We start from the raw sequence: 20,147 nt of genomic DNA, 5'->3' as shown, positions 1-20,147 counted from the left end.
CTGCCCGAGTTTTGGTTCGCCCAGTCTGGGTACCGACACTCTAACACGAGCCATGGGGTTACATGTTGACTGACCCCCCAAGTGGGACTTTCGCCTACCATTGACATTGTTATGTAGTTTTTTGTTATGTGTTTTTCCTTTGCTTATACACGGGTTTGTATATGGGACCCCCATGGGATGCGGTCCGTATGTTAGCCATGGCCTTTACGTGACCTTTTGCCCACCTTGATTGGGAGCTTATAGTTATTAGTTAATAGTACGGCCGAGTGGATTGGGACCCTAGCATACCCGCAGGGTTTTTCAGCTTTGTTGACATTGTAGGGCGACCCTTAAAACACACATAAAAACGGAACATGTGAGGGGGGGAGAAAACAATCATAATACAAAAACAGTTAAAAAAAAAACAAACAAAAAAAAAAAAAAAAAAAAAAAACATACGTATCAACGAATAAAGCGGTCTACAAAACTCTAAAAGCATAAAAATATATAAAAATAACATAAAAATATAAAAGATGTATAATGTCAATAAACATGATTTACAGCGCTATTACGACTGTTGCCAGAGGTACAGCAGACAGGGAAGGGAGGAGCAATCCTGCTATACTTCATAAGCTGTTTATATGAACACCAAACACTACGTTATACTGTTGCTTTGTTGGCAGGGGGGGGAGGGAGGGGCGCCCACAGGTAACACCTTACGTTGGCGGGGGGATAACACACGACTGTTCCGGAATTGTGGATATACGGGCATGTGCGAATCTAGTTGACACTACAATTCACCACATCCCAGATAGGCCAAGCATTAGAACCCTGAACTGCCCATGCTCCAAAATACACATAGCCGTAGCACTTACAGGATCAAAGGGGAGTTGAAACCTACAATATATCACCCAATATAGGCGTTAACCTTATGTCACTACCCATTATTTCCAAGTTGGATTCCGAGATACCCCTAATCCCAACGTCTGATGCTAGAGGCCCTATTGCCCGGCCCTGAACGGGAGCACCTTTGGTTTATTAAGGGAGATATGGGATGCCCTCAGACGAGTGGGGTGGTTGCCAAGGGAGGCCACTGGGAGGCGGGACACCTGCGCACTCACGACAGCCCTTGCAGAGGTCAAGCATAGCGGGACTGGGAACTTGGAGCACATCCTATTTGTTGGGACCCCTATTAAGGTAGATGGCACTGATCTTGGCTGCCTCAAAATGGTATAGGGACACTGCCCCGAATTGGGTAATATGTGTTCTAACGAAAAGGGTGCCTTGTGATAAATCATTTTAATATATGTTTCACCGAGATTATCGGGTTATGTTATACCTTCCATTTTTGTATTAATGACAGAGGATTGTTTTGAATATACTCAAGCCACGCATATGGTCACTGTTACTGCTTATATCTGATGAAGCACAAGATTAGGACCCTAGACCACCTGCCTAGTGTGAGTTCTAGGGGCCCCCATAGGTGTGAGGTGGGACCGAGTATAGAGGCGCGGGAGTGGAGGTGGAGCCTGGAAAGCCGCCTCACCTCCATATCCCCCTACTTTCCCCCTATGGGGAGTAGGGCTTATGAGCTTAGGATCCCCGGAATTTACTAAGCAACTGTCGCAATAGAGAGTAGTCACGTCAGAGGGGATGGGGATTTGCTCCTTGAAGCCTAGAGGTCAAAACCGTATGCGATGCGCGCGTAGGAGTAGGAGCTTTGGGGATCCTCAGTTTCCTCCTTGCGTTGAGCGTGGCGGAGACGTGGGCAAGCGCTACCCACTACATTCTGGCGATTAGTGAGTCCAGAATCACTGTTGCATCCGGCTCAGTCCAGATGCCATTATCTTTTTTATCTTCTCCTCCTTCCCTATCTTTTTCTCTCTCCTTTTCTCCCATTCTCCTTCTCTCGGGGGTGGCGTTCGGGGGGTTGGTACCTTGTGAGAGCCCTGGGGCGCGGCTGCAGCTCACCAGACGTCTGCAGAGAATCAGTAGCATTGTAGTACTAAACATACTCCATGATGGAGCTTAAGGTCACCACGTTGAATGTTAAGGGCTTGAACGCCCCCAAGAAGCGGCGCCTCCTCTTTCAGGAGTTAAGGAGGATGAACTCGGAAATAGCCTACTTACAAGAGACACACCTCCCTAAACAGGCCGCCTTTAGACTTCGGGACCATACATTCTCGGGTACATTTGAAGCTAGATCACGACGTAAACGTAATGGAGTGGCCATCGTCATTAAACGTACTTGCCCCTTTCAGATGTCAACTCAAGATGCCGACCCGGAGGGACGCTATCTATTTGTTTCTGGCACTTTGCACTCACACTGCGTACATCTAATTAATATATACGCACCGAACCAGCCGGACGCCGCCTTTTGGGATGGGATTAGAGGCAAGATTGCCGCACTGCCTCATGGACTGATTCTCATGGGAGGGGATTTTAATGCCACCCCATGCCCGGCTGCGGACAGGAGCTCGAGAGACGGAGGCCCGAGGTCGCAGGGGATGGGAGGGCAAGACCGGATACTGAAAAAATTTATTGCAGGTACAGGATTAGTAGACGTCTGGAGGGCACAACACCCAATGGATCGGGATTACACGTTCTACTCGGCCCCCCATGGCACCTATTCCAGGATAGACTTGTTCCTGGTCAATGCAACGGGGTTGCCCAGGATAGCTCGATCGGAAGTTGGTAATATATCATGGTCGGACCACGCGGATGTCTCCATTATACTTGGAAACCTATGTATAGCGAGCCCTTGGACCTGGAGACTAAACGCTTCTCTATTGAGGGACACTGGGATAATGGAACAGATTCGGAAGGACATTATAGAATACTTTGTCACAAATACCACCCCAGACGTGAGCGTTAGTACAGTATGGGCGGCGCATAAGGCAGTGATTCGGGGGAACCTCATTAAATTGGCCACAAGGAAGAAGAAACTGAAGCACCATCAACTCGACACTCTACTGAAACAACTGAGGAATCTAGAGCAGAAACACCAATCCTCGCCGGATGTTACGACATACGAACAGCTGGGGGCGGTTAGGAGGAACATACGCACCCTACTACTGGACGATACGGCCAGATCTATGGCGTGGTCGAAACGCACGTTCTTCGACAAAGCCAACAAAATGGACACCCTGCTGGCTAGAACGCTACGGCCTAGACAAACCCGGCCCCACATCACGGCCATTAGACACCCGGACGGCACGACTAAAACTAATCCGGCGGAAATCGCGCAGGTTTTCGAGACATTCTACGAACACCTATACAATCATACTCCAGATGACAACACCCGGGGGGAGCAGGGGGAGGGCGACATCTTGCGCTATCTGGAAGACCTCGGTCTGACCAAACTGACCGGAGAGGCAGCAGCTAACCTAGCGGTGGAGATCAGCGAGAAAGAAGTTGATAGCGCTATCTCGAGCCTGAAGGGTAACAAAGCGCCGGGACCGGATGGCTTCGACGGGTCATACTACAAGACCTTCAGAGAGGAGCTTGTCCCTCACTTGACTGCACTATTCAATCGCTTAAGACAGGGTGAACATCTAGGCTCTGAGATGGCACTAGCCACTATTGTATTACTGCCCAAACCTGAGAGGGACCCGCTCCAACCTGAAAACTACAGACCCATATCGTTAATAAACCATGACCTGAAAATATTGGCAAAGATACAAGCGGAAAGGTTGAATCCGCTTCTGAACTCTCTTATACATGCGGACCAAGTCGGATTCATTCCAGGACGGCAATTGTTCGAGAACACCAGGCGGAACGTCGACCTTATTTGGAAACAAGTGGCCACCGGAGTTCCTTCTCTAGTGGTCTCCATCGACGCTGAGAAGGCCTTTGATAGGGTCAGATGGCGATTCTTGTTCTCAGTATTGAAACATCTTGGCTTCCCAGAAGAATACATACAAGTCACCAAAGCGATGTATCACAACGTACGGGCACAGATACAGATTACGGGAGCCCCACTACACCCGTTTCAGCTGCACAACGGAACCAGGCAGGGGTGCCCTCTCTCTCCCCTACTATTCGTGCTGGCACTAGAACCCTTACTACAGGCAATACGTAAACGTCCGAATATTAGAGGGGTCAGAGTAGGGGATAAGGAGTTCACAGTCTCCGCCTATGCCGATGACGTCCTTCTGACAGTCACAAACCCGATCGAGTCCTTGTTAGCATTACAGGAAGAGATACGGGTCTATGGGGAACTATCCGGGTACAGGGCGAATATCCAGAAATCCAGTGCAATGTCAATAGGGTTACCGGAAGCTGATATCTCCCTGATAAAGGAAAAGTATCAAATCCGGATGGAATCGAACTCCTTAAAATATCTAGGCGTTAACCTAACGGCAGACCCCGGAAAGCTATACGCAGAAAACTATGAACCCATGTTGCGGACATTGATAGGGGACCTAGACAAGTGGACGGATAACCCTATTTCCTGGATAGGGCGTATTAACTCCGTGAAAATGAACATTCTACCCCGCCTCCTATTCCTGTTTCAGGCTCTGCCAGTACGAATCACGAAATCTCAACTGGTGCCGTTACAGAGGGCGATAGGCGATTTTGTCTGGCAAAATAAGAGACATAGGATAGCTAGACAAGTCTTATATAGGAAAAAGGATAGAGGGGGACTAGGGTTGCCGAACCTGTACTTCTACTACCTGGCAGCCCAGCTAACCCAGGTGGCCATGTGGCACTCCCCAATGGGGGAAAGAAGGTGGGTGGAGATAGAATCCATGATGGTGGGTCTAGATGTCCCCCAGTTTACCTTATGGGTCTCGAAGGACAAAAGGCCGATGATAAGGGTAACATGCCCGGCCATACTTAATTCCCTTTACCTATGGGATGCTAACAGCGTCAAATATGGGCTTACTTCATCCCCCTCCCCTATGGCTCCGATACTCAGGAACAGAGACTTCCCTCCTGGGATGTCCCCTAGAAACTTCCGAAACATTGAAAAGGCTGGATTACAACGTATCCACCAACTATATAAAAACGGGGAACTTATACAATTCGAAGAACTTCAGCAAGGTAACCACTTGACCCCAGCGGACTTTTTTCGCTATATCCAGATACGAGACTTCGCTAGGAGACCTTGCATTAAAGCAGCAGCCCAGTGTAAGCTATCTTTCTACGAAAGATTATGTCTAGAGGGCACCACACCCAAGGGCATGGTCACGATCCTATACGCTCACCTTAGCACTGAAACTAAGGAATGGGGCAGATTGAAATACATTGATAAATGGGAAGCAGACTTAGGGGAGGCATTGGAAGGCATAGAGTGGCAGGAGATATGGGAAGCAAACAGAAACGTCTCCATCTGTGTTACGATGCAAGAACAGGCATGGAAGACCATGTTCAGATGGTATTCTACACCGGTGACCCTACACAATATGCGGAAAGTAGATACAGACGACTGTTGGAGGGGATGCGGATTAAGAGGCACTTACATCCACATGTGGTGGGAATGCCCCAAAATACAAGGCTTTTGGAAATCAGTAGAAGGTTTGCCGAAACAAACGTTCGGTAAGCCTTTGGTCATGAACCCGTGGATATACCTACTCAACAGGTCCATCGAGGGTTGGACGAAGAGAGAACAGAAACTGGTACACACGATCACTCTAAGTGCGCGCAGAGCGATAGCCACGGCATGGCTCTCACCCGAGGGACCAGAGTTCCGAGGGGTTATATCCAGGATACGGGAAAGCAGAGTCATGGATGACCTGACCGCTAGATTGAAGGGGATGGCTATATCTTTCCAGAGGACCTGGGAACCATGGGATAACAGTCTGGTGGGCTCCAGTAGCGACTGAAGGGATACGAACGAGTGAATAACTAGGTGCCAGGGCCGCGGGATACTGACGGTGTCCTAGACTCTGTTTACCTTGACCGGCCCTCCCCAGGCCCCCCCCCCCCCTTTTTTCTTTCCCTGGCTACACCTGCTTTTTCTCTTTTTCCTTCTCTCTCTATTCTTCTTCTCCTAGTCTTTTCTATTTTCTCCTAATTCAGTCCTATTTCAGGCCTTGATCTGGCCTATATGGGCTTCGGCCCATCAGTATATAGGGGTATATCTCCTCCTTAGGTCTCATTCCTCTTAGTATTTTTCCTTTTTTTTGTATATTATTTTATCTGTCTCCCGGGCATGCTTCAACAAACGGAGAAACGAGGATGCTTAAAGGTAGACCTGGCGCATAGAGTTAGAGCTCCATATTCAGCTACATAGCCTGGAATAATTATAAAACCCTAGATAGGTGGCGAAGAACGAAGAAACCAAAGAGAGGCTTATTTATATGTACTCTTGTGCACTATATCACTGTAAGATTCTATTCAAAAAGGGCTTCTGCGCTAGCCTAAACATTACTGAAATCTTGCTGCTCATATCTTGGGTAAAAATGAAGAATTAAAAATTAAAAATCCTCGATAGGAGGCAAGTAATGTAGGAAGTATAGAGTGGCTTGTCAGGTGTGCTGATGTTAATCGTTATGGTTTCACTATTATTCTTTGTATTTCGGCTTCTGCGCAAGCCACACAGTTGTATTCCTCTTGCCTTACCTGTCGTGTGCAAAAATAAAGAATTAAAAAAAAAGAAAAAAAATATAATTTGTATTTTCAATCAGGTCTTACAGCACAGTGTGTTTATTTTTAGAAATTCTTATCTCCTGCCCTGCTAATTGAACTTTAATCACACACAGGAGGATGCTGCAGCTTTAGCATGCTATTAACATAGCAGAAGATAAGAACTTTAAAAAAATATATATTTATATATATTTTTTTACTTTTTATTTTTGTTGTGCAGGTGAGAACAGTGCAATATCAAACGCCACAACAGCGGACATTTATACATACACGTAGACACATACTCGAAACAGTGGCATGAAAAATGTGCACATTTTTGTTTGATAGAAACAGATTGAACTAGTCTGACATGTCTCAGTAGTGAGTTGCTTGATTATAGCGAGTCAATTTAAGTTAAACAAGCAGGTAATACCTGGTGGTAATAACTTGCATAGTAACTGTAACTTGTATGGGAACTGGACACATGCACTGGAGTGACTGGCTAAGGAACAGGCTATAGAAAGGCGTCTAGACTAGCAGTACATCACATTGTTACAAAAGGATAGTCTGTCTAGGCTAATATAATAAGGATCATTAGGTGATCAATAACATAAAGATAAGGCATAAAATAAACAGGCTAGTCTAACCACCTAAATGCTGCCAATGTCGACCAGGAGAGAGCAGGCTATATCGACTGACTATGTGCATTATGTACACAAGGATAAACAGGTGTATTAGTTTACCCGGCAGGCTGGTAAACCGGCATGTATTAGCTAGGTTCATATATAAAAAAAATAAGATTACTGATAACAAAACAGACGCTATGAGCAAAACAGGAACAGTTAGGCGTGTACACTGGTATAATAGATTATTCTGCATGACACGCTAAGCCAGGGATCCTCAAACTCCGGCCCCCCTGATGTTGCTGAACTACAACTCCCATGATTCTTTAAATTACATAGATAGCCAGAGAATCATGGAAGTTGTAGTTCAGCAACATCTGGGGGCCGGAGTTTGAGGACCCCTGCGCTAGGCCATTGAGAATATCACTGGAACGTAGCGAACTATTGGGACTCTGCACCCTGTCGCGAGCATATCTACTAAGCCTGTGTTAGCACAGAGTGTCTCTGGTGCGGCGTCCCTTGGGGCTAACAGTAGCAGAGTCATGTGTAACCTGCTCATTGGGAGCAGGTAGAGTTCGCATACCAACTTTACAGCTTTCAGCCAATGCCATTCTCAGTGGAGGAGTCACAGGGGCCGCGGGGTTGCGTACTGCCGCGGTATTTAGTGGGCAGGCTGGAGACGAACCTCAAGCACCAGGCCTGTATAGAGGGTGGCATCTGTAGGCCACAGACTCGGTGGCTCCAGGAGGCTGAGTCTTTCCCTGGGTGGGCGCATCGGAAGACCCGGGTGTTCTGCCGCAGCCAGCGGCGGGCGATCTTCCTGCGGACCCTCGGCCCGGGTAAGCGTTTAGTGTGGAGGATTACTGCTGGCATAAGAGCTTTGCCCGAGGGAGGCGCCTCTCATCCCCTCAACTCCTCATTTCTTTTGTTGCGTTATGTGGAGGCTGGTACAATCGCGCCTCCAGCCTTGCCCAGAATCGCTGGAAAATGTTGTCAAGCCGTTGGAGAGTTTACCCCGCCGTGGTATGTTGATATTCTTGAGGCTGTATGGATGTGAGCTCTGATGGGGTATGCTTGTCAACCATCTTGTCACCGCTAGCCATGCTCAGTCTGCATGTTGTTGCAGGGATCGGCAGAGGTATGTGCTTTGATCCAGTGTGGACCGCGATAAACCCCACCGGTCCAGAGGGCAGGGAAACGGTTCCGAGGAGGTGATGCCTCATTGAGCTGTTCTGTGGCCCTCTGCAGGTAGGTAAGGCGGCAGCCATCCACCTCACCCATAACTTTAGTAGGCAGCAAGCTCCGGATGCACCAGCTCTCCGTACAGTGTATCAGTATCCAGTTTACAGGTCCGCTGGCGGTATCTGCAGCCGCTCCGGTCTCTGCTGTCTGCTCGTAGGCACCGTTTGTGTCGGTTATTGGCTTTTTAGCAGCTTGTGTTCAAGTTTCTGGCAGGAGCTTATCGCCCCCCAAGAACTTTTAAAATATACACACTCTGGGTTATTCACTAAAGTGGATTTCAAATGTAAGATCAAAATTCTGGGCTGAAACATTTTACAAGTCAGATATGCTTTCAGTTTCTTTTCTGACCTTAAAGTTAAAATGTACTTTGAGTTATCACTAGTAAATATCCCTGGCTGTGTAATAAGATAAGATAAAAATATGTAGACACTTTTTTTTTTCAGAAAGTGTGTAGAAAGGCTGTGTGATAAACAGAAACTGATGTAACTTCTAGATAACAGAGAATTGAGCAGCGAGGCTGCAGGTACATGATCTACACACCAAAACCACTCCAACTTTTAGTACTTAGAGTGTCCCTTTAAAATGTGTTTGTTACAGCATGATGCTATCCCAGTGTATTTCTATCTTCATTGGGCTGCCTGTCAACTTGCCATGTATAAGTGCAAGGATGATCCTAACTATGTAAGGGACCACTAAGGTTTTAGTGATACAAACATGTACTCCTAATGCTACAGTTAGTATTGGCCCTACATGCCTGTAAGAGTTTAAATGGTGACTCTTACTAACATGAATTTCATCCTAGTAGTGTGCAGACAGTTTGTCCATTCGTTTTAGGCTGAAATGTGGGCATTTTAATTGGAGAATGAAATTCTGATCCGATTTTTGCCACGGTAGCATCTTGCAGCCGTTTAGTAGATAGCACCTTAATTCCCACAAGGATTGGGGATCTAACTTCTAAAAAGCTGAAATACCAAAATTGTTTTTTCAGCCAACTTTACTAACACAAAGTAAAAATCACTTAGTATTAGCAATTAAAGCGGCACTATTATGGCCGCATGCCGATTTATTTTTTAAGCCCCCTTTCCGACTCCACTATATTTGAATGTCCCCGTAGTCACTGCCAAATGCCCCTAGGTCCCTGATTTCATCCTGTTATTCCTAGATATTTATTGCCAGGATCTAGGTGGGACACGGCATCTGCCCACACAAGATAGCACTGTGAAATTCCTGTGTAAGCCCAGTTGAACACTCATTCAATGGGAATTTCGGCTATTTGTCCATTAATGTGAATTTCAATTCAGTCTTTGTTCGTTCATTTAGTTTATTACAAGGAGGGAGCTACCGGCTTAATAGTTTTTTTTCATTTAGGGACCCCACTGGATGCCAATTGGTAGGGGTTGGGATGGCAATAGGTTCCCCCTTTTGTCACCGCTAATGGCTGGGGACCGGGGGGAAGACAATAGGTCCCCCCCTTATCACATAAGGCCCCCATCCGCGGCTAATGGGTGGGAGCCCGGGGGGACATTGGGTGCCCCTTTTTTGTCTCTTAGGGCCTTAACTGCTGCTATTTGGGGGATGAGGGGGTAGACAATAGGTCCCTACCCTTATTATGTAGGGCCTTTCCTGCCGCTAATTGGGGGGCCTGAGGGGAGACAATAAGTTCTCCCTCTTATCACTTAGGGCCCCCATCCATCCCTAATTGGTATGGGTGGGGGGATACCATAGGCCTCCCCACTTTCACTTAGGGACCCTAATTGCTGCTAATGGGTGGAGGCTGGGGGGATGACAATAGGTCCCCCTTTTGTCACCTAGGGCTCCCACTCGACACGAATGGGTGGGGGCTGGGAGGGAGACAATAGGTCCATCCTCATCACTTAGGGCCCCCAACCAGGGCTAATGGGTGGGGCCAGATGGGAGGCACAATAGCTACCCCCTTTTGTCACCTTGGGCACACACCTGCCACTAATGGGTGGGGAGCACAATAGTTCCCCCGCTGCTAATGGGGGGAAGCTGGGGAGGAACAGTAGGTCCACAAACCTTTTGTCACTGAGGGCCCCCACCCACCTTTAATGGGTGGGTGCCAAGGGGGACACTAGATGTCCAGATGTCCTGTTTAGTTTAGTAGGCCCCCACTGGCAGGGGAGGGGTCGGGGCTGGGGGGACATTATATTCCACCCTTGTTAATTATTTTAATACATGCACCACCATGCACCACAGTATGCAACACAACATATAATTTTATATCATGTCTGTTACTTGGATATTGCTCATGGCCTTCTTCCAATTAATGTCATTGAGCTCTGCTCTATAATTGAACTTCTAATTACTTTTTAGTAAATTAACTGGGAATTTGTTGTTTCACAGGAGCAGAGGCCAGACCCATCATTTCTACCAAGTCAGATACAGGAAAGATATTCACAGGAGAATCTATAACTCTGACCTGTAACATGGATTCTCGATATGCACATCTATGGGATAATTATAATTGGTACAGAGATGAAACAAAGATAAGTAAGGGGAGGATTTATACCATAAATCGTGCAACATCTGAGGATAGCGGGGATTATACATGTACATTTAAAGTAATAACTAGTTACAGAAGTGATCCTTTCACTCTGAAAGTTAGTGATGGTAAGTTCATAAATGTAACTATGAATGTGCTGTTTAAATAGTCTGTCTTTGGTTCCAAATGTTTATTTTTATAACGTGTGATCTCACATCTAATGAAATGACAGGGAAGAAGACAGAACTGTTAAAATAGACAATATCGCTATTATTAATTTTAATTTTAATTTTAATGTACCCCCACTCACTAATTTTCAACAGGATATGGTTGTCTTGCATTTAGCACTAGAGATCACTGCCTAAGGGGAAAGCTTATTGATGCCTCTACCTGTACTGAAGGGTATCAGGGCACTCTCAACTCATGCTGTTGTAGCATCGTGGGCTTCCATGGCAATGGTTTCTGCTGACACTTTTTGTAAAGCTGACATTAGGACCTCTTTGGACACGTTTGTCTGGCATTGCATACTGGACATTAAAGCAGTCAATAATGTGCAATTTAGACGTGAAGTACTTCACTCAGTTCAATCTTTTAATCTATGTTGAATTGTTCTGATTATTTGATTGGCAGTTTTTATGTTTCTGTCCCTCCCTTTGTTAGCTTGGGTATTCCCTTGCACGGCAGGTGCCTATTCTGACAACATATAGTGTTCAGTTGCTTACTCTGGCAAGAATGTAAAGGTGGTGGTGTAGGGTTTCTACTCTTGCCTCACTCCCCCTTCAAACCTCTACCCACCCCCCTTCCCTCTCTTTCTCATCATTTGAAATCCATTCAATTCGCCTTTTCAAACCCTTCTCTGCTAACATTGCCATTATTTATCACCCCCTGGTTCCCCTCTCCTCTTCCTTGAACACTTTGCTGCCTGGCTACCCTACTTCCTTTCCTCTAACATACCATCCCTAATTCTCAGGGACTTCAATATTCCCATTAACCTACCCCTGACCTCAGCAGCCTCTAAACTACTTTCAATTACTCAATGGGCTATCGCAGTGGGCTAATTCTCAACCTCATTTGCTCTTATGCATGTACAGTGTCTCTATGTCTCTATCTAATTTCTCTATCTAATATCTCTAACACTCCATTTCCTCTCTCTGACCACCACCTCTTATCATTTGCTCTCGAGTACCCTCTCACCCAACAACCTCAGCATAACCCCCCTTAACTCAGGAGGAACCTTAATTCTATGACCTCCCAGCAGCTATCATCTGATATTGATTCACAACTCCTATCCATCCCTTCCCTCTCTTGTCCCTCACAGGTCATATCCATATATAACACTATCCTCACCTCCCTTGAACACTGCAGCCCCGCTCGAAATATGCACCTTGAGGAGGACACGTCCCCAACCGTGGCATACTAAATCAACACGCTGCCTGCTAGTGATGTACTGAACGGTTCGGCGAACATATGCGCGGTTCGATCCGCCCCCTATTCATCATCATTGAGTAAACTTTGACCCTGTGCCTCACAGTCAGCAGACACATTCCAGCAAATCAGCAGCAGACCCTCCCTTCCAGACCCTCCCACCTCCTGTACAGCATCCATTTTAGATTCATTCTGAAGCTGCATTCTTAGTGAGAGGAGGGAAAGTGTAGCTGCTGCTGATTTGATTGGGAAATGGATAGCTAGGCTAGTGTATTCAGTGTCCACTACAGTCCTGAAGGACTCATCTGATCTCTGCTGTAAGGACAGCACCCCAAAAAGCCCTTTTTAGGGCTAGAACATCAGTCTGCTCTACTCTGCCAACTTCTGCCAGTGCACAGTGCCACTCATATCTGGTGTCACATTAGCTTGCATTTAAAAACAAAAACACTTTTTTCACTGTAATAGATTGAATAGCATTTAGTTGTCTGCAAGCGTCTGTGTGTCAGGCCTACAGCGTGTACTCTGCCAACCTCTGCCACTGCACAGTGCCACTCATATCTGGTGTCACAATAGCGTGCATTTAAAAACAAAAAAAAATGTCACTGTAATAGATTGAATAGCAGTTAGTTGTCTGCAAGCGTCTGTGTGTCAGGCCTACAGCGTGTACTCTGCCAACCTCTGCCACTGCACAGTGCCACTCATTTCTGGCGTCACAATAGCGTGCATTTAAAAAAAAAAATTCACTGTAATAGATTGAATAGCAGTTAGTTGTCTGCAAGCGTCTGTGTGTCAGGCCTACAGCGTGTACTCTGCCAACCTCTGCCACTGCACAGTGCCACTCATATCTGGCGTCACAATAGCGTGCATTTAAAAAAAATCACTGTAATAGATTGAATAGCAGTTAGTTGTCTGCAAGCGTCTGTGTGTCAGGCCTACAGCGTCTACTCTACCAACCTCTGCCAGTGCACAGTGCCACTCATATCTGGTGTCACAATAGCAGGCATTTAAAAACAATTTTATTTTCACTGTATAGATTGAATAGCAGTTAGTTGTCTTCAAGCGTGTGTGTCAGGCCTACAGCATGTACTCTGCCAACCTCTGCCACTGCACAGTGCCACTCATATCTGGTCTCACAATAGCGTGCATTTAAAAACAAAAAAACTTTTTTCACTGTTATAGATTGAATAGCAGTTAGTTGTCTTCAAGCGTGTGTGTCAGGCCTACAGCGTCTACTCTGCCAACCTCTGCCAGTGCACAGTGCCACTCATATCTGGTGTCACAATAGCGGGCATTTAAAAACAAAAACATTTTTTTCACTGTTATAGATTGAATAGCAGTTAGTTGTCTGCAAGCGTCTGTGTGTCAGGCCTACAGCATTTACTTTGCCAACCTCTGCCACTACACAGTGCCACTCATATCTGGTGTCACAATAGCGTGCATTTAAAAACAAAAAATGTTTTTTCACTGTAATAGATTGAATACCAGTTAGTTGTCTGCAAGCGTCTGTGTGTCAGGCCTACAGCGTGTACTCTGCCAACCTCTGCCACTGCACAGTGCCACTTATATCTGGTTTCACAATAGCGTGCATTTAAAAACAATTTTTTTTTCACTGTTATAGATTAAATAGCAGTTAGTTGTCTTCAAGCGTGTGTGTCAGGCCTACAGCGTGTACTCTGCCAACCTCTGCCACTGCACAGTGCCACTCATATCTAGTGTCACAATAGCGTGCATTTAAAAATAAAAAAATGTTTTTACTGTTATAGATTGAATAGCAGTTAGTTGTCTTCAAGCGGGTGTGTCAGGCCTACAGCGTGAACTCTGCCAACCTCTGCCAGTGCACAGTGCCACTCATATCTGGTGTCACAATAGCGTGCATTTAAAAAGAAAAAAAGTTTGTGACTGTAATATAATAGCAGTCAGTGTCCTTCATAAGTGTGTGTCAGGCCTACAGCATGTACTCTGCCAACCTCTGCCAGTGCACAGTGCCACTCATATCTGGTGTCACAATAGCGTGCATTTAAAAACAAAAAAAGTTTTTGACTGTAATATAATAGCAGTCAATGTCCTTCATAAATGTGTGTCAGGCCTACAGCATGTACTCTGCCAACCTCTGCCAGTGCACAGTGCCACTCTTATCTGGTGTCACAATAGATTGCATTTAAAAACCAAAAAACTTTTTTCACTGTTATAGATTGAATAGCAGTTATTTGTCTTCAAGCGGGTGTCAGGCCTACAGAGTCTACTCTGCCAACCTCTGCCACTGCACAGTGCCACTTCTATCTGGTGTCACAATAGATTGCATTTAAAACCCCCCAAAACTTTTTTCACTGTTATAGATTGAATAGCAGTTAGTTGTCTGAAAGCTCCCCAGGTACTATTCCACATCCCGGATACGGCAGTGTCACGCCGTCTTGGGGTTGACTTGCCTGAAAGCAGAGAGTCACACCGGACCGACACTCCTGTCCGCCCTGAACGCACAGGTGGAAAAGTGGCTGACTCTGCACCAACTGGAGATCATCAAAGTGGTTTGTGACAACGTAAGAAATTTGTTGGCGGCATTGAATTTGGGCAAGTTGACACATGTGCCATGCATGGCACATGTGTGTAATCTGATCGTACAATGCTTTGTGCATAAGTACCCAGGCTTACAGGACATCCTGAAGCAGGCCAGTATCGGCTTGGGGATGTCCGGAGGAGTACTCACAGATCACTGTTCAAGGTCTGTTTGTCTGGATAACCCATCAGCATTGCCATTTTGCTTCCCAGGGCGATAGTGAATTGTAAAGTCAAAAGGCTGTAGCGCCAAACTCCAGCGCAACAGCCTGGCATTGTCTCCTGACACCCTGTTCAGCCACACCAATGGGTTGTGATCTGTGAGTAAGGTAAACAGTTGTCCATACAAGTAAGGTTGCAGCTTTTTGAGGGCCCACACCACCGCCAGGCACTCCTTTTCAATGGCAGTGTATCTACTTCCCTGGGCAAAAGTTTCAGGCTTAGATAAGCCCCGGGTTGCTTGCCGCCATCTGCTCCGACTTGGCTCAGTACTGCTCCCAATCCAAACATAGAAGCGTCTGTATGGACGAGAAAGTGTTTTGTTGGATCAGGAGCAGAAAGTACAGGTGATTTAATGAGCGCCGTCTTGAGCTGTTGGAAGGCCTGTTCACACTCTGGGGCCCATACTACTATCTTGGGGAGGTTTTTACGTGTTAGATCTAGCCACTCTAGCCACTCTAGTACCTATCCTGAAAAAAACATCTCTTGACCCATCCTCCCCCTCTAACTATCGTCGCATATACCTGCTCCCCTTTTCCTCAAAGCTTCTGGAAAAACTTTTGTCTCACTTGCTCAATTCCATCTCTTTCCTTGACTATCTTCAATCTTGCTTCCGCCCCCTCCACTCTAGTGAAACTGCTCTTATTGAAGATAATCGGCCACCAGCACACCCAGCTGTCTGCCCTGCACGACCCCTGGCCGGTTGCCCACAGGTAGCAATAATGTGTCTCAGTCTGTCAGTGTGAGTGTATGTGTGTGTCTGTCTGTCATGGTGTGTGTGTGTCTGTGTCATGGTGTGTGTGTGTGTGTGTGTGTGTGTCTGTGTCATGGTGTGTGTGTGTGTGTGTGTGTCAGTCTGTGTCATGGTGTGTGTGTCTGTCTGTGTCATGGTGTGTGTGTGTCTGTTTGTGTCATGGGAGGTGTGTGTCTGTGTCATGGTGTGTGTATGTGTCTGTGTCATGGTGTGTGTGTCTGTGTCATGGTGTGTGTGTGTGTGTCTTTCTGTGTCATAGTGTGTGTGTGTGTCTGTCTGGCTGTCATGGTGTGTGTGTCTGTCTGTCTGTTTGTGTCATGGTGTGTGTGTGTGTGTCTGTCTGTCTGTGTCATGGTGTGTGTCTCTGTGTCATGGTCTGTCTGCAGGGCTGCCAGCAGAAATTTTGGGGCCCCTGACAAAGCACAAGGTCTGGGCCCGCCCACGCCCTACCTAGTCTGCTGACAATGATGCTGGACTAAATGTGGTCTGTATAGTTGAAGTGAATTAGAATGTGTGTAATGGATGTAGTGTTTGTGTGTATTAGATACTGTTTGTGCAGTGAATGCAGAGTGTGTGTTTGTGTAGCGGATGTAGTATATATAGTGAACGCAGAGTGTGTTTGAGTAGTGGATGTAGTGTGTGTACAGTGATGTAGTGTGTGTTTGTGTAGTGGATGTAGTGTTTGTGTGTACTACAGGGCTGGAGTCCTGCAGGAACGCGTGGGAACGGCGTTCCTGCACTTTTTTTTTACAGCGGGAACGCCGTTCCTGTTGCTCCTGCAGGAACCCCCGTGTTCCCCCTGTTATGTGGTCCAGTGGGGCTAAAGCCTGGCGGGCGGCTGTGGTGGCTGATACACGCGGCGAAGCAGCTGCTGGTCTGTCTCCTCTGCTCCCTCGCACGCTGTCTACGGAAGCCGGAATATGACGTCATATTCCGGCTCCCGGCATTAATAGACAGCCCGCGAGGGAGCAGAGGAGACAGACCAGCAGCTGCCTCGCCGCGTGTATCAGCCACCACAGCCACCCGCCGGGCTTTAGCCCCACTGGACCCCAGGGTTCAAGTCCACGCCAGCTCTCCAGGTAGGGAGGCTGGGTGGACATTTACGCATTTTGTAAAAATATTTTTTTTATAAAAATAGAGCTTGGTTGCTTCATCTAAGTGTTGCTTCTAAGTGTGTGTGTGGTTGGAGATATTCTGGAGAGTTTTACAGAAGCTTCAACTGTCTAAGAGTTGTGCTAAGAGTTCTTTTTTACTGTTACAGGTAAGATTCATCTGTAGGAAAAGGTTACTGACTGCACAAGGTTTGATTTCCTGTTGGTAATTATAAGGCATTTGATTGGATTAGGTAGCTACTTGCTATTGATTGCTATTTAAATTAGCTATTGTTTGCTAATAAGCAGAGGCCTACCCAGGTGTTAAACATTCCTAGTGGGAGGTGATTTTAGGAGTATATAAGGGTAGTTGTCATTAGCTTGGCTAATAGAGCTTGGTTGCTTCATCTAAGTGTTGCTTCTAAGTGTGTGTGTGGTTGGAGATATTCTGGAGAGTGTTGCTTCTAAGTGTGTGTGTGGTTGGAGATATTCTGGAGATAAACTGGAGGTAATCTGAGGTATTCAGGAGGATAAATAAAAAGTTAAGGTTTGTTTGATTTAAATTATTCACCTCATTGGAATGGCAGACTTAGTTCAGTGTAATAGTTGCTTTGCATTTGTTTCACGTTCCACTTTTTGGAGGTTTGGTTGTTGTCTAATCTGTAGACAGTTCTCTATCTTGCGGCAGGAGATTGTATTTTTGAAGTCTGAGATTTGTAAATTATCTGGTAAACAAACTCAGACTGGAACTGCTGCAAAGCCACTGCCGCAGAGACATACTAGGAATGGCAGATGGATTACTGTAGGATCTGGTAGACTTGGAGTTGTGGATGAAAGGCATATTGCACAGTCTGTTGCTCTACATAATTCATTTTCTGCACTTTCAGAGTGTAGTGGTGTCGTGGAGAGAGGCACTGAGGCTAGTGGTGTTGTGCAGAGAGGCACTGAGGCTAGTGGTGTTGTGCAGAGAGGCACTGAGGCTAGTGGTGTTGTGCAGAGAGGCACTGAGGCTAGTGGTGTTGTGAAGAGAGGCACTGAGGCTAGTGGTGTTGTGCAGAGAGGCACTGAGGCTAGTGGTGTTGTGAAGAGAGGCACTGAGGCTAGTGGTGTTGTGCAGAGAGGCACTGAGGCTAGTGGTGTTGCGCAGAGAGGCACTGAGGCTAGTGGTGTTGTGAAGAGAGGCACTGAGGCTAGTGGTGTTGTGAAGAGGGGCACTGAGGCTAGTGGTGTTGTGAAGAGAGGCATTGAGGCTAGTGGTGTTGTGAAGAGAGGCATTGAGGCAAGTGGTGTTGTGAAGAGAGGCATTGAGGCTAGTGGTGTTGTGAAGAGAGGCATTGAGGCTAGTGGTGTTGTGCAGAGAGGCACAGAGGCTAGTGGTGTTGTGCAGAGAGGCACTGAGGCTAGTGGTGTTGTGAAGAGAGGCATTGAGGCTAGTGGTGTTGTGAAGAGAGGCATTGAGGCTAGTGGTGTTGTGGAGAGAGGCACAGAGGCTAGTGGTGTTGTGCAGAGAGGCACTGAGGCTAGTGGTGTTGTGCAGAGAGGCTTGAAGACTATGGTGAGGCCTAATAGAAAGCAGTTGTTGGTGGGGGATTCCATCATAAGATGTGTGGAGATGGACAATGGTGGTCTTGTGAGGTGTCTTCCCGGAGCTACTGCTCGCAGAGACAGGAGACGTATCTGTAATATTGTTAAGCAAGCAAAGCAGGAAGGGGAATTGGATGTACTTGTCCATTTAGGGACAAATGACTTGGCTTGCAATGAGGTTTCAGAGGTTAAGGAAGTTTTTAGTGTTTTTGCCAATGATATACGGCAGGTTGCTTCCACATTGTCATTCTCTGAAGTTCTGCCTGTGCATAACACTCAGAATGACAGGCGGATGCGTATTAGGGACTTTAACTTGTGGCTTGGTGAATGGTGTCGGGAGCAAGGATTTGGCTTTATTGCTCATGGTAGCTCTGTTTGGAATGGAAATAAACTGTACAAAAAAGATGGTTTGCATCTTTCTCAAAAGGGAACAAATGTTCTCAGTGAGCAGTTCAGAGGTTTTGCTAGGATGTATTTAAACTAAGAGGGGGGGGCAAAAGGGTGATAAAACATCAATCCAATTGTCCCCCAAAACAAGGACAGAAGGTGCCTGTAGCAAGTGTGTTAAAAAATGATAAGCTTAGAGTCATGTCTACAAATGCTCGCAGTTTAGGGAATAAGATCCATGAACTTGTGGCAATAATGGCAACTGATAGTGTAGATTTAGTCGCTGTTACTGAGACATGGTATAATGAGAAAAATGACTGGGACATAGCAATACCAGGGTACTCTTTATATAGAAAAGACAGGGAAGGCAAGAAAGGGGGAGGGGTGGCCCTGTATGTAAAGAATAGCATAAAATCTAGTCTAATAAAGGTTAGTGAGGCGAACATAGAGTCCGTTTGGGTTACGTTAGAATTTGGTAATCACACAGTAACTCGTGTAGGTGTGATTTATAGGCCCCCAGGACAAATTGAAGAGTTAGATAATCTACTAGTTGAAGAAATAGCTAAAATGACAATGAAGGGGGAAGTTATCATCATGGGTGACTTTAATCTTCCTGATGTAAATTGGAAAACAAAAATAGCTACTTGTGCCAGGAGCACACATATTCTAAACTCCCTACTGGGATTGTCTCTAAAACAAGTCGTTGAGGAGCCAACTCGTAAAGAGGCCATACTAGATTTAGTGTTAACAAATGGAGATTTGGTATCAGATATTACTGTAGGTGAAAGTTTAGGATCCAGTGATCATCAGTCAGTGTGGTTTAATATAAGAACAGTGACAGAGTCACACCACACAAAAACAAAAGTTTTAGACTTTAGAAAAACAGACTTTTCCAAAATTAGAATATGTGTAAAGGAGTCATTATCAGACTGGAGCAATTTAAATGGAGTCCAAAAGAAATGGGATTATTTAAAAGTTGCACTACTGAAGGCAACAGAAAATTGCATTAGGCTTGTCAGTAAAAGCAAAAAATTCAAGAAACCACTGTGGTACTCCACAGATGTAGCCAAAATGGTAAAAAACAAAAAGTTAGCATTTAGTAATTATAAAAAAACCCAGAGTGAGGAAGACAGAATGACCTATAAGATTAGGCAGAAAGAGGCTAAGCAAGTTATAAGAGCTTCCAAATCACACACAGAAGAGAAAATAGCACAGTC

The 20,147-nt window shown here is 46.0% G+C and overlaps 1 protein-coding gene across 1 annotated transcript in view; it reads left to right on the top strand.

Annotated features, from left to right (window-relative positions):
* LOC134582660 (Fc receptor-like protein 5) overlaps nucleotides 1-20,147 on the top strand; it is a 92,446-nt gene that overhangs the window by 10,309 nt on the left and 61,990 nt on the right. Inside the window, exon 3 of the mRNA XM_063439313.1 lies at nucleotides 10,779-11,045. Coding sequence (XP_063295383.1) covers nucleotides 10,779-11,045 — 267 coding nt within the window. The remainder of the gene's footprint in view (nucleotides 1-10,778; nucleotides 11,046-20,147) is intronic.

This window comes from Pelobates fuscus, chromosome 13 (assembly GCF_036172605.1).
Source record: "Pelobates fuscus isolate aPelFus1 chromosome 13, aPelFus1.pri, whole genome shotgun sequence".
Classification (NCBI taxonomy): Eukaryota; Metazoa; Chordata; class Amphibia; order Anura; family Pelobatidae; genus Pelobates; species Pelobates fuscus.
The sequence above is the reverse complement of the archived record's forward strand: the minus strand, read 5'-3'. Positions and strand labels throughout refer to the sequence as shown.